This window comes from Diadema antillarum, unplaced genomic scaffold (assembly GCF_040938485.1).
Source record: "Diadema antillarum isolate AM-2024a unplaced genomic scaffold, OU_Dant_1.0 scf00000180, whole genome shotgun sequence".
Lineage (NCBI taxonomy): Eukaryota > Metazoa > Echinodermata > Echinoidea > Diadematoida > Diadematidae > Diadema > Diadema antillarum.
Window position 1 is genome coordinate 4,543,260 of NW_027271069.1, and position 15,814 is coordinate 4,559,073.

At 39.3% G+C, this 15,814-nt stretch overlaps 1 protein-coding gene across 1 annotated transcript; it reads left to right on the forward strand.

Annotated features, from left to right (window-relative positions):
* Positions 1 to 6,328: 6,328 nt before the first annotated feature.
* LOC139723057 (monocarboxylate transporter 3-like) lies at positions 6,329 to 11,595 on the forward strand. The gene is made up of 4 exons (XM_071634331.1): positions 6,329 to 6,536; positions 7,846 to 7,986; positions 9,036 to 9,896; positions 11,417 to 11,595. The coding sequence occupies exons 1-4, from the start codon at positions 6,329 to 6,331 to the stop codon at positions 11,593 to 11,595; spliced, it is 1,389 nt and encodes a 462-aa protein (XP_071490432.1).
* Positions 11,596 to 15,814: the final 4,219 nt, after the last annotated feature.

Below are 15,814 nucleotides of genomic sequence, written 5' to 3' on the forward strand. Positions count from 1 at the left end.
AAAATGCACATTTCCTCGACTTGCCACTTGCACTGATTGTATCATTCTTCATAAATGATCACATAAGATGAATTACATGTTTTGCTCACTTTAAGATGTAGTTTGTCTACAATATTCGTTACTGACACCTGCCAGGAGTTCACATTATGTCATTGTCATAAGTTTGATTTTCTCTAGTATTCATTCCCAACAAATACAAGCTGATACTTACACAAGAAATAAATTTTCACGCAAGTGTGTTGATACATTGTTTGAGCTGTAATTTCATTTAGGGCTCTAGAAAGAAAAGTGGAAATTGACGTATAGTACAAGGTTATGGGCAAAAAAAAACACAAAAACGCCTAAAGTTTCAGATTATGATCGTTTCAAATTAATGATTGCCATGTTTGCAATGTTCGCTTCTTTGTTTTAAAGCTGCAGAGCGGCATAATGCGATAATAATAACGATGATAATAATAATAATATTAATAATAACAAATATGTATAATTATTACGATGACAATGACGCCGCACCTTCCACGTCTTGATCGGAGTCCGAAAAAAAATCATCCCACGAGACTGAGACCCATGCGAGACATAGTACAGCCCACGAGTCATACAGCCCATGATGAGTTCGAAACAAGGCAAATAAGGCCCGCGAGTTCAATACTAGGTAAAAACAGCCCACGAGTTCGACATTACTCTGTGGTAAACAACATCAGTGACCACACGGCCCTGCAAAGAGATCTTGAAAACCTGTGCAAATAGGCAGACACATGGAAGTTACCTTTCAATACAGACAAATGCAATGTGGTTCAGTATGGGAGGAATAATCCATGCTTTGACTACAGTCTAACATCTCAAGGTCCCTTCATCTCATCTTCTACCACCGAGAGGGATCTAGGTGTCACGTTCGACAATCAGCTGAAATTCTCAACTCATGTAGACAACATCACAGCAAGTTCAAATCGTAAGATGGGAATTATCACAGGGCCGGCGCACCAGTGTTTTCAAAAGTGTGGGGGCCCACTTCCGGGTTTCATGAGCTAACAAGCAAAAAAAAAAAAAAATGACAAGCAAAAAAAAAAAAAAAAAAAAGAAGGTCCTCAGCTCATCTCTACCCGTCCACTTCCGGGTTTCTTCAGCTAACAAGAAAAAAAAAGGTCCTCAGCTCATCTCTACCCGTCCACTTCCGGGTTTCTTCAGCTGACAAGCAAAAAAAAAAAAAAAAAAGGTCCTCAACTCATTCTCTCCCCTCGCATTGTAGTGCCTCTTACGTACTTCCGGGTTGAAAAAAGTGTGGGGGCCCAAAGTGATGACACCTTATGTATTCCTTTGTATGGTGCACAAAAAGTGTGGGGGCCCGAGCCCCCACGGCCCCCACGGCTGCGCCGCCCCTGTATCAAACGATCATTTTCTTCACTTGACGAACGATCATTCACTCAACTCTACAAATCCATAGTACGCCCATCACTTGAGTATTGCTCCCAGATATGGCACCCTTGCTTGAAAAGGGAAACACAAAAGTTAGAGAAAGTCCAAAGACGAGCAACCAAGTCAATACCTAACCTCAGGAATGTCACATATCCGGAGAGACTAGCAGAACTGAAATTACCTACATTAAGTTACCGCAGACACAGAACAGATCTTATCCAAACGTTGAGATTATGAATGGGCTGGAAGACATCACACTAAGCAAGTTTTTCAACTTGAGAGCTGACAACAGGACTATAGAGGACACAAGTACAAGGTGACGAAGAATAGATGCAAAACTCAAAATCGGTCAAATGTCTTCTCACAGCGCATCATCACGGAATGGAATAATCTCCCGGATTATGTGGTTAACAGTAAATCACTCAACTCTTTCAAATCCAACCTGGAGAAAGCATGGAAGTCAAAAAAGGACAAAATGCATCCCTGAACAACAAATTTTATGCCCATGTTCTCACTAAAACCGAACAGCACACAAAACGAAAAGTTTGTTAGTCACCGTATCCAGATGATGGAGCAGCAAAGGGGCAAATAAGTTTTCCACAACCAGGGTAGGTTAACCAGGTATGTTATTGCTACACGGGGCTTAATGTGTCGGTTTCGTGGGCCTTGTTTGCTCAGTGTCAAATTCATGGGCTGTATAACTCGTGGGCTGTATGATTAGTGGCATGGCTGTCGAACTTGTGACATGCACCAGAAAATTAGAGTGCGAGGTCCGGAACTTCTAGAGCAATATCATCTTGAAAAGGCAAATGCGATCGTTTCTGAATGATGGTTGTCACACAATGTGTGTTTGTGTGTGTCTATATGTGCTTGAATCAGCACATCTTAAAGTGGCATCAAATTCGTAAACTATTATCTTTGGATTACAATATATAGGTTTTTAATTGTATTCTTTTTTTCATGTCAAAGAGAAAAAGGGGAAATCACGATAACCACACTTCCTCATCATTGATGTGCTCATTGAAGTGAGAAGACGAGAACGAAAACGAAAACAGTCCATCAATACCTGTGAAAATGACATTGGTTCACATGAACACGGTGGTGGCAAAATTATGATTATTAAATGACTTGCTTACAATTTGAACGGCCGCTTCAACTTACTAGTACCTGATCAGAGGGAATCAGTGGGAATGCTGGGGGGGGGGGGGGATGAGTGTTCCTATTCTTGTGGGATTCATTTAAGAGTACATCATATATCTATTGTTGTGTGAAAATTATTTGCTTCAGAACGGTCTCATATTCAAGTAATGAGCAGTTAAATGCCACGTCACTGTACAGGCATGCTAACCTGGAAACATTAAACTGAACATTACTTGAATATGAGACCATTCTGAAGATAATAATTTTCACACAACAATAGATACATAATGTACTCTTAAATAAATCCCACAAGGATTGGAACAATCATCCCCCAGCGTCCCACTGATTCCCACTGATCAGTTAGCCATCCCCTTTAAACGCAGTTCATGGTATTAAAACCTCTTCGATGTTACTAATGAGCATTTGAGTAACTAGATTCTTCGTATCTGATTGCAATTGTATTTGCCTCTCTTGGAGCACAATTCAGTTCAGTTCAGTTCAGTTCAGTTAAATTGGATTTGTTAACTCACAGCTTAGATAAAAGAATACAATGCCTATACACACAAAAAGATCATTAATGGACATATCAAATGAACAGTATAATGCACTTAAATGTTAAACTGAGGGATACAACCTTTGGTAAAGTTAAACGTGTGATTGAAAAGAGAACTTGGAGGAAAGCTTGAAAGCTTTGTGAGGCGGTAAGTTTTCTTGAACCTTCCAAGAGGTATTTTACTGGCATTTGTTATAACAAGTCAAATTAATACGGAAACGCATAAAAAAAAGGCACGCAAACGCACACGAAATACAAAGATATTTAAACACAATGATCATCAACTTTTCATGAATAATTCAATAATCAAGTAATAACGACCTTTTGAGGGATTTTTTTGAATAATCTTAAATTGTGACATGACCTAATGTGCTTTCTATACGATTAAACCAGGGAGCTGGGACTATATACCTCCCGCTTTGGGTCAGTGATGTCGCATCAGCTGTGTCCATTGCAAAACTGTTAGTATTGCGCACACTATTGTTCTTGTTCACATGGCTGTATTATTTACATCCCCACTGTATTCAGAACAATTGTCTGTACTTTAATGCGATATATAGTGTTTCACTGAGAGTCTCACGTTACACACACTAACCACAAAACAACAAGCACACTGGATTTCTATTTCTCCGGTATGTTGTCAGTTCTCTTATATCAAGATTGAACCCACTGTACAACCTTCTGGCGACAAGGTGACTGAAAAGTTTCGTTCGTCGACTTTTTCATCGAAATGTTTTCAATCCTGCCTCATTCTTCTTATAAATCCGATCAACCGTTTCTCACTGATCACCTGATATTTATGGAAGCGGTACTTTGAAAACAATCAAATCTATTGACTTCATGGAGCGACACATTTCAGCCAGAGAGAGAAAGTGAGAGAGAATAAAAACACTTTTTTGTAATACATTGTTATTTATGAGCAGAAGGACATCGAATTTTCTTCTCCTTGAAAACCGATCTGTGTCACCCTGTGTGTTTACTTCCAGCTGGAAAAGCATACGTGTATATCAAACGGCGCCTGATTGACGCCTATACAGCGAAAGGCCTACTAGTGTTTTGCTCCTTGTACTGATGTGGCCTCTGAAAGAAGGATTTGAAAGCAGACGGCGAAGGCAGAGGACGGATCGCGGATGAGACTTGGCAACAACGTCACCTTCCTGGCGAAACTTAGCAAACTCTTCAACAACCGTTGTACACTGAACCGTAAGTTAACAGAGTCTTATTATGAATCGTACTGAACTCTTCAGAAAGAGTTTAACTTTAGAGAGACTCGAAAAGCCATATCATTCGATCGAGGACAACACCATGTTACGAAAGTTCCAGTCAGAACGTGTAATACACAAGCTATGCGCGCGAGCATGAATCGTGGGAAAAATAAAGCTCGTTAAAGAGCAGGAACGAAAAGAAAAATCCAACACAGATGATTGTGATTAATCTGTGAAATATGAACCATGCCACGCTCGTACGATCAGAGCAAAATACGCAAGATGGCGCAAGATGTCTTAAAGGTAGGGAATCCCATTTGCACGCCTTAAATGAAGAGTTGTATAAATACAGTGCGCATGGTATGTTGAAGAGAATATCATTTTAGAAACTCCCATAAAGTATTGAAAGTGGAAGGTAACATTTAGTACATTTTTTTGACGGTTAGATTTTGAATTGAATTGTTTTCGGGGCTCACCGTAAATTCCAGTACATTACTAGGCTACCTTTGCAGACCCATGTACTGCATGTGTGTCCATCATGTATATTTTGTGAAGAAAGTTCATCAACACTTACAAACATTTCTATATACATTCTTACCACACACTCTATATGTTATTACATCAGCTCTTGTACTTTTAGATTTTTGTTTATAGATCACAAATACAGAAGAATGCAACAAAAAGGCTTAAGTGTGGCTGACACACAGAACTACTGAGTAGTTGAGTTTTGTGCATTATTCAAATTTTAGATAACTGTTGACTTCCAAATTTCTAAGCAGTGGCCTAAGCAAGTCCCCTGAGGTTCATATTTAATGTTTTGCTGCATTTTGGGAGGTCTGTAAAAGGTATCCCCTACCTTTAATGTCACAAGAGTGGACACTGAGCTGAGGTTTGACGGAGAGTTCAGTCAGGAATCGTACACTGTCAACACGTATTGGCGAAAGTATGAAATTTCAAAGCAAAATCAGCCAGTTCGATCACGTTTTTATAAAGAGCTTATCGCATGACCTATTGACCTAAAATTAATTTACGACCTACAGGTGAATATGGCGCAAGTATATTTTACAGCGCATACGGTAATGCATGGTCGGGTGGATGGGCGACGAGCTCAAGGAAGACCAAGGAGGAATTGGGTGGATGATGTGAGGAGATGGGCGGAGAAGCCGGTGGAAATCTGTATGAGAATGGCGCAGGATAAGTAAACCTGGAGAAGGACATCTCAGTGCCCTAACGGCAGAAATGCTACGGGTGTGACCTGACCTGACCTGATATTTTACATCTATTGTTCCCAGCACGCCATCTGAGGCAGCAGCGTTTTGATTTCGTGATCACCACGTGGGAGCAAGTTTTAAATGTCAACATGCACAAACTCTATATAGTGCCATTAAAAAAAGAAAATGCACTGTGCTGATCGCAGGAGCTGCATATTGACCTGCAAACTGCAGTCGACAGGGACTCCAAGATCTCTATATCTCACATATCCTTCCCATGTACGGGAAATTAACCCATAATTTTCTTAATAAAACAACAGAAGTCGAGGTCGCTTCCGAATGACATCCGGAGAACATCGTCAAGACGGGGTATTGTTTGAGCTTGAACCCACTGACATATACAAAACGGGTCGACGGTAACCAGTCTTTGTGTGTTAAAGCGTTTCTCATTCTAGCTGCTAGAGGAATTACAACTGACACCAAAGCTACCTGAATCATTTATTCTCTTGTCTATAGGTGGACTTTCTTATTTACTTATTGCACATTTCACTCCCCGACAGTTGTAACTATGTCAATGGTTACGTAATTAGCCAACATTAGATCTGCTGGGAGTATTCAGGAATTAGTTGAACCAGGGAGGTGGAAAACTTTTCCACCTCCCTGGTTGAACCGTTCTCGAGTAGGCAGAGTTATTGGCGGCAAGTGACTGGCGCCCGTATAGGTCTTTCTTGCAAGATATATGATTGACCGTTTTGCATCTTTATATCATTTTCTTCTTTGAGGTTAAGGAAGTTGAAAGCTCCATGATGTCGCAGTCCAATGGTCAAGGCTCGGTGCCGAGAGAAGGGTGGCGATACGTCGTTCTTCTAGCGAAGTTTGGAAACCACCTGTTACAACTTGGGGTGATGAAATCTCTGGGTGTTCTCATTCCATCCCTAGTGGTACAACTGGACAGTACCTACTCTACAGTTGGCCTTCTTCTTTCACTACATCAGACTATGTATTACATGGCATGTAAGTTATATCATCATGTGTAGACGCATTAGCTTGCTCATATAATGTGAGGAGTATAATCAGTAATTGACGTTAACACTGTGTATTAAGTAAACGGTCATGATTGTTTTCGTAGATACATTATCATTGTTTCATAGTACATGCACAGGGAGATTGGAGTGCCTTTTCTAGATCGATAATCAGTTTAATAAGTTTTGGAAAAAGATCGAGCTCGTTCGAGTGAGAAATCCATACACACACCTCGTGAAAAACAGGGGTTGATTTCTGACGATGTCTACATGACATATTAGCATTATCGGTTCCAACACCGCAATTAAAGAAAGGATTATGGAGTCATTGTCGTGTAACGCACATACACACACACACAAACACTCACACACACACACACACACACACACACACACACACACAATAATAGCATAAACTCCTCGTAAGACTCATCTCCTTTTTAGTCCCAATCTTCCATAAAGATTCAAAGTACACATTATATAGTATTCTTTTCAATTTACGTCACTGCAAAAGGGCATTCCTTGTCTTTTTTTTTCCTGTGAGGCTATTAGACAACAAGACAAATTTGATACTTCATTCCTAGTTCAAACGAAACTTCAATGTTCTATTTGTTTCAAGTGATTGTATCATTGATTTAAAGGGGATGGCTAGTAACTGATCAGTGGGAATCAGTGGGAATGCTGGGGGATGATTGTTCCAATTCTTGTGGGATTTATTTAAGAGTACATTATATGTCTATCAGTGTGTGAAAATTATTTGCTTCAGAACGGTCTCATATTCAAGTAATGTGCAGCTTAATGCCACGTCACTGTACAGGCATGCTAGCCTGGTACCATTAAACTGCACATTACCTGAATATGAGACCATTCTGAAGCAAATAATTTTCACTCAACAATAGATATATAATGTTCTCTTAAATAAATCCCACAAGAATTGGAACAATCATCCCCCACCATTCACACTGATTCCCACTGATCAGTTACTAGCCATCCCCTTTAAGTCACATTGAAAAAAGACAGAATTTTTGCTTATACCATAAAGTCACTAAAAGCTAAAGGAGAACAAAAATCAAATGTTCCACAGGAATACAATGTATATTGGTGTATTATGAGATCACGAACAGTTGTAATAATTAGCCATGGATTTAACCACAACTTTAAAAGTCGTTACCTTTGAATTTCTTTTTCGGTTTTCCTCAAAATTTAAGTGAGGTATATTCTACCGATATTGCTGCGTTCACTGAATCCACGTATTTGTTCTTGGACTAAAAGGGCATATGTCTTTGCGTTTGTCTGTATAGGTCCTCTAGCGCAGATGTTGATAAGCAGGTATGACGTAAGATGCGTATCGATACTGGGCGGACTAGGCACAGCATTACCCATCATCAGTGCCTCCTTCACCAAGGCTACGACTCTCCTCGGGGTCTTCTTCTTTATGTCAGGTTTGACAATATTAATGCTTTCCTTTTGTCTGCAGCAGGGTTGTAAACTAAAGCTTGAAATAAACCACGATTTAATTAATATGACAACATACACTGTTACTGTGGGCTTTGCTCAACTGTTGAAAGACAGCTGAATACCAAACACATGTATAACCATAACAGGTGCTTTGAGATCGCACTGTATTTAGTTTTCCAGGGTTCTTTTTTTTTTTCGTGTTTTTATTTAGTTTTGGGGTTGGTATAAATTTTAGAATACGTTGGAAGTGAAGTAACTATAAAATTTCTTTACCTCTTCGCATCATCATCAACAAAAAAACAAAAACAAAAACAAAAACTGATGACTTTGCTGAGATTACAGGTCTTTATTATCTATTGCAGTTTTCACAATTTTCAGTTCCATTGATTCCACCATGAATGCGCATGCGTAATCATTGAGTACACGAACATAATTTTTTTTTTGCCTATCCACAGTCGTCAATGCTCTTAAGTTCGACATAAGTTCAACAATGAATAAAGGTCATTGAGTCATATAGCATATATATGTGAGATACGAGTCATACAGCCCATGAGTTCGACACCAGGCAAATATGTCCTACGATTTCAATTCTAGCCAAAAACGACCAACGAGTTCGAGATTACGTCTGGGCCTAATGTGTCGTAGATTTTGTTTGCCAAGTGTCGAACTCATGTGTCTTAGTAGCTTTTGGTATAGTGTCGATATCATTGGCTATATTACTCGTGGATTGCATAACTCGTGGGCTGTCAGTGTAGCTCATGGGCTGTATGACTCATGGACTGTATGACTCGTGGATTATTTGACTCGTGGGCTGTATTACTCGTGGGCTGTATGATATTCGCGGTTGTCAAACTCGTGACGTGCGGTGACGTTCAATCTCATTTAGATTAAGTTGAGTTTTTTTTTATCTTTATCAATTTTCGGTCAGTATACTAGGATATAAGTTCCTATAGCAGACCTGTTACTAGTCTAAGCACAGTGAAAATCACGCCTCTATCATGTGAATAAGAAAGGGTTATTTATATGTTCATAGGTGTATCCAGTTCCTTACTGGGCCAGGCGTCCACGGTCTTAATGCGTAAACATTTCGGAGAACACTTCGGCACGGCCAATTTCATTAGCATGATGGGGTCGCTTGTAGGTGGAATGTTGGTTCCCCTCCTGGGTGCGAAGCTGCTTGATGCTTTCGGTCTATTCGGCGCCTTCCTGCGCTTGGGTGGACTATTCCTGAACTGTGTTCCAATCGGCGCTTCGCTAAGACCCCCTCGGAAGACACGTGTGACTAGGCAGCCAGAAACACACGCACTTTCGGATTACCATGACGAGAATTGTGACACCCTAGATGGGAATTCTAGAAGACATTTTGCAACAAATAAAGAGAAAGGATCACCAGCCAAACGCTCTTTCTGGATGACTTTGCTTCTGGGGCTGAAGTTGTTTCGAAAAGAACAGTATTTTACGCTTTTCTTTCTACCTTGCCAAATGCTATGCGACATCGTCTTCACTGGTTGGGTACTCTTCATGGTCTCATACGCCATCAGCGTCGGGATCGACGAACGGTTTGCCGTGTTCCTTCCTGTTGCCGCGGCAACAGGAGGCCTCGTATCCCGCGTGATGCTCGCTTTCATTATGCGCTTCAGGTCCCAATGGAGTCCAGGAATATATGCACTGTACGCTGGTCTTACTGGTGTCACGCTTCTCTTCTACCAGCTCAACTCTACCCTTAGTCATCTACTGGTCTGTTCATTCTTCGGAGGTTTTGGCATGTATGGAGCTGCTTGTGCTTTTTACGTATGTATCTCAGTCATCGTCACCGATAACCACTTCCCGGGAATCATCGCACTGTCCTACTTTTTCTCGGGAATTGCAGCGGCAACTGCAGGAGTAGTAACAGGTGAGGGCGCGCTTTCAGCTAATGGGTTCACTGTCTAGTTGTGTCTTGATTTTGGACAAGTGTCATTTCTGAAAGTATAGAAGAAAAGTAATAGGAAAAAGTGAATTGACCGGTTTATCAGCATTACTCGAATTCTATTTATATAGATAACACAAAGATTGCTGTTGAAAACCAAAAAGATTTCTCCCAGCCTGCCCGACATATCAACAATACATGTGTGCAAACTGGATTCTAAGTTTTGAAAGGAATTAAGGCATAAACAGGTTGATGAAATGCGATCTTTAGAGAATATTCTGTCCATTGATTTTAATGCATTAGCAAACTCGCTTATTGACAGAAGTGATACATTCAAGATCTTCAGTCACGTTGTCCTAAAAATAGTTTTCATCAGCTCTTGTGGTGTCGCCATCGTTATAATAGGGAGCTTTAGAATTTAGACGCGCGGACGTTCAAAGGGGAAAAAAACATGGTCTGAGCGTGCGCAATAACTTGACGTGCGCTACTGCGCACGCTCAGACCATGTTTTTTCCCCTTTGAACGTCCACGCGTCTAAAATCTAAAGCTCCCTATTGTCATTCTTGGAGAATCCTTCGCGCAGGACACGAGAGCACGACACCCTTATATTGTATGACTCCTTCACGTCATTACTATAATCATTATTGTTATGATCATTGTATTACCGTCCATTGCAGTGGCGGATCCAGAGGAGGGCGCAACCGGCGCACGCCCCCCCCCCTTTATATTTCGTTAAAAACAAAAGAAATAAAACGAAAAAATGAAGTGAAACCCGGAAGTGGCACCAGAAATATTAGTTACGCCCCCCCCCCCCCCCCCCCCCTTTACAGAATTTCTGGATCCGCCCCTGCATTGTCCATGGCATTAAGGTCTGTCAGTGTAGTGCATAACGTTTTAGATGACAATCATATTCTGTAATGCCCGCCTCACAGTGTGCGATTTGTTGCGATACGATATATCGCATCGCAGAAGATTGCCAGATGGCACGCAGTCTCATGGGTGTGCGATACAACATTTTTGAACATCCTGCAGTTGAGAGCAACGACGCGCGATATCTCAGACTTGCGTTGAAACACATCACGAGTTATCGTAACACGAAATCGCAGAGTGAGGCGGGCGTGAAGGAATGGTTTAATTTTGGTTGAGATAGGGCTTCAGGTTTCTAACTTCTTTTTTTTTTTGGGGGGGGGGATTAGAAACCTCAAAGAGTATACAATTCTAAAAATAAAAATAAAAAAGAGGTCCTAATAAAAGGTGGAAGCCACCTTTTATAAGGACCACTTTCTTTCACTTTTCATTGATTTTCATCGAATAAACCTTGGATTCCTCTCAGAATTTTATGTTCTTTCACATTTCACTCGTGGTTTCTAATTATCACACACACACACACACAAATGTTGGAAACCTAAAGCCACATCTCAATCAAAACTATATACCATCCATCTAATGTTATTGTTTCGATTGTCTTTATCATATATCAGTGTACCTTTGCTTTACCCCAACAGGCTACATATATGATGTCATCAAATCCTTCAGAATTATTTTCAACATCTTCGGTGGTATGATGTTTTGTGTATCCTCCCTCGCCGTCACCTACGTCTTCGTTAAAAGGCGACGTCGGTCTGGTGCATCAGCCGCCAAACAACGCGCCTTGGGATACGATGGACACCAACAATTTTCGTAGAGGAACCAGCCGTTTCAATGGTTTTTGTTTTCTTCTGTCTCTCTTTTACACGAGACTATTTCAATGCCTAGTTGCAGAAAGGCTGAAAAGTTTCAATGTTTCATTTTGGCTAACAGGCTGGGCTTTTTTACTCCCATCAAAGTGACGAGGCATGTTTTCCATCTCACTAGTTTTCGCCTATTTACTAAAGACAAGTCTAGAACAGAGACTAAGTCAGAGACATTTTATCCACATTTAAGAAATAAAAAAAAAAAAACTTGTCGAAGTTTCAATGTCCGGATTTCTTGCAACATTTTACGTTCTATGTTGTATGTTTTTTTTTTTATCTATGAGGTTCTAATGAGCTATTCTCTTGTATTCTTGTATCCCACAGGATAAAACATTTGTTATTGTTGCGACTACTTGACAAATTGCCCTTCATCGACCTAACAAACGCAGTATATATTCACTGTTGCAATATAGCCATGGCAAATATCCATGGGCATACATACTCGGGCACTCGAATTCATGACCTCATGATTGCTAGGCAGGTGTCACATATTTAAATTCTAGATTATAAGATTAAACAAAATAATCGCTCGTTTGTTTTGTCATAGCCACAAATTCTATATCCTTCATACAATAGTACTTGAAGTTTGATTTTGATAAAAAGAATCCTTCAACAAAACTGACAAACTTCTTTATGCATCGCTTGATTTCCGGTGTCGTGGCTGACGATATTTTGTATATGTTTTGTAATACGTTTATGTAATTTTTACCTCGTGATGCACGGACATGAGGAAGAACAGCCGTGTTGGCTGAATCAAGTGCCGAGCTAAAATAAATAAATGGAATAAAAATGAAACATTAGCAGGCTTGCAGTGTTGTTCTGCATGCGCAATCTAACACAATGTATACAACAGAATAATTTAAAAGAGAATGATGAGATCCAAATGTGAATTCACGGAATGCCGCAATATTAGAACGCATAACGCAAGTGACAGTTTGAGAAAAATAGGACAATCCGTTAAAAAGTTATGAATTGTTCAAGATTTGGGAGGATTAAAACACTTTGTGACATCTGATTATGTATACGGAAAATGATATTCACTTTTCTAGCATAAAAAAGATCACTTTTTAATAATATTACCTTTAACATTATGTCACTAACAAGTCAAGGGAATGTGTACTTAACAAAGAAAATTATGGAATCCTGTAAATATTTTCTTTATATCTTGATATGAACATGTCACCACGAGCTATTGTAGTCTTCTCGTCAAGCGATGACTGTATATTCGTTACTTTTCGAGGAATTGCCCGCTTTTCCTCAAACTTTCACCTATGTGTTAGTATTTCTGCATTTACTTAATCCACATGTATGTTTGGATTTCACTTCCCCTTAAGTTTTAAAGGACTAATGACGTGACAAGCTAATTGACGAAACTAATCATGTACGGGAGTGTTTTTACTGTGTAGAAAATACATGTTTTATCATTCAGACGGGTTTCATTAGGCGTAATTCTGATATATAGAAAAAAGGACATTGAATGATATGTCTCCTATACGATTTCACAATTTTATCTGTGTATTAATGATAATCCGCCAACAATCAATTTAATTCAATTCAAATTTTAATGATACTTAAAATCTTAATGATCCAATCGTAAGGATCCTTTAAAGTGCATCAAGTAACTCCACTCTCGGTTTTAAACGCATGTTTTTTACTAGGTATTTTCAATCTGAAACATGTCGTCTTCATGTAAGGACAGCAGTAATCACCGCTGTGTTTGCTGGGTTGATTTTTATAACCATGTAAACTAACGATGTAATCGATGTAAATGATTTAACCCTAACTTACCTGGGCTATTTAGCGACCTTGAATTCCGGGGAGGGGGGCATAATGGCCCCCCTTCAGATCTCGGCCGTTGATCGCGCAATCGCCGCAAAATTTTGCATGAACATAAAGCCGGATGTAGTCTACAAGACTAATAAGTTAAATTTTCGAAAAATTTGAATTTTCTATTTTAAATTAATTAATTGTGCAAATATATGCAAAAAAATCTAATTTTCGTCTGTAATTGGCTTATAAAAGCTTATGGAATGCTGATTCTTGGTGTAAATATTCCTAGTGACATTCCGAACATTTGTGCGTAAAAAAATTCAGTATCAAAATCAATTTCTTATGTTTTTATTGTTTTATCAATTTTATATATTCCTTGTTTTTTTTTTGAAGCATAATTATACTAAAATAAATTGATTTCAGCCATTAAAATTAAAAACATTAATCTTTGTATGAATTAATTGAAAAAACACAATTTGTATTGACATTGTACACAAAATCACGTTTTTGAGCAATTTGGGGTTGACGAAAATTTTTAAAGGGGCGTGGCTTCGGAACGGTATGCCCGGGCGCGACAAATTTGGTCTCAAAAGTTGCGCGAGACTTGAAAGTAAAAAGTCAGCGAGCGGCGCGGTCAAAAAAAAAAAAAATGCGCGCCGGAATGGTCGCGGAACTTGTCGGGGGGGGGGGGGCATTATGCCCCCCCCCCCCCCCCCCAGGTAAGTTAGGGTTAAACCAATAGCCATATTGTGTATACATGACAGGTGAAAATACCATCGAAATAAGTTTAATAGCAGACACGATACATCCGCTGTCTGATTCACTATCTTAAATGTTTTCCAGCAATTTAATATACCGAGCTTGTAAAACATGTAATTGGATGTTCGACACGTTTTGATAAGGACATTACAAGTATTTGTGTTTCACGAACTAATGTCGGTTGGCGAGATTTATTGACTTTGATGTAAGGGGTTGTGTTGTAAATCAGAGAAACATTTGATACTTTCTTTCAATCAGAGAGTTACCGAAGGACATCCACCTTATCTGTGTTTGCATGCAGCCATAATTCCGATCAAAGCGCATTCTCCGCGGAAAGGTAATAAACCACATCAAACAAATGCCGATGTTTGTTATGTAAAATGTTTATTACAGACAAGTCTTTATATTCTCGAGATCACCAACCCAATATGCAGTGTATCAGGCCTTCCGGAAAGTCTCTATTTCTGACTGGAAAATAATAAGGAATATGTCCGCAGTGATTAAAAACCAGAGTAAGTATGATAGTAAGAGCAGTCTACGATGTGTGCCAATGTTCGCTCTGGCAACTCTGCTTGTGGTGAGCAAGTCTTTGTTACTTGCATCGTATCGTAATATAGTCGGATTTTCCACAAACTTCGCTGACATGTTCGACTAATATTTCTGCATGCAGTAAATCCACACATTCGGGGTAAATTCCTCTTTAACAACACTTTGTTCTTTCTAAGTCACTCTTTCTCTGTCATTCAGTTGTTTCTTTCTTCTTCTACACTGTAAAAACATCGGTGTTAGATTTAACACCATGGGTGTTAAATCTAATACCGGTCAAACTTCAATAGAGGACCACACTCACAGGTGTAGAAAATGTATTGTGATGGTGTTAAAAAGTGTTCACCTGGCACTTCGTGGTGTTAATTTGACACTGTGGCTGGTGATATTTTTGGCACTGCGCTAGAGTTAATTCAATAATGTCACCGCATGGTGTTGATTTGATATTGGTGGTGTTAATTTCAATGGTATAACACCCATCCAGCTTCAATAGGAGACCACACCACCTGGTGTTACTGTGGTGTAAATGTGTTTTCACATTTTTTTCTAAAATCAAGTACTTTATCGGAAAATTCTTCATCGTCTTGTTGAAGTTCAAAATTAACAAGAAGTGCAGTAACTAAGAAACTGTTAAAAAAAACAATTTTATATTTTGAAATGACACCCGGAGGTGCTAATCTAACACCATGAATGAGCACCGGAAATTTAAGCCCAGCTCGGTGTTTCATATTTAACACCGGACTTTTTGCAGTGTATAGTAACTCTTGACTTTCTTGACTACACTTCTTCCATATTTTTCTGTGCAGCAGTAAGAAGCAAACATATTACTGATTTTATGTGGGATATACCAACCAACACACAGACATACCCCTGACATTAACGACTATATTCCGCATCTGAACAGGTGCATGGTATATTTTCCTAATTTAGTGATACAGTCTTCATCAAAATCCACACACCCCAAAGATAATAATAATGATGATGAGAATAAGGGTGATAATAACAACAATATTAATAATAGTGATTTCAGATTTGATGTGATAGATTTATGAAATACGGCAAGTGAAACTTGGAGACTTATATTATGGCATGTCT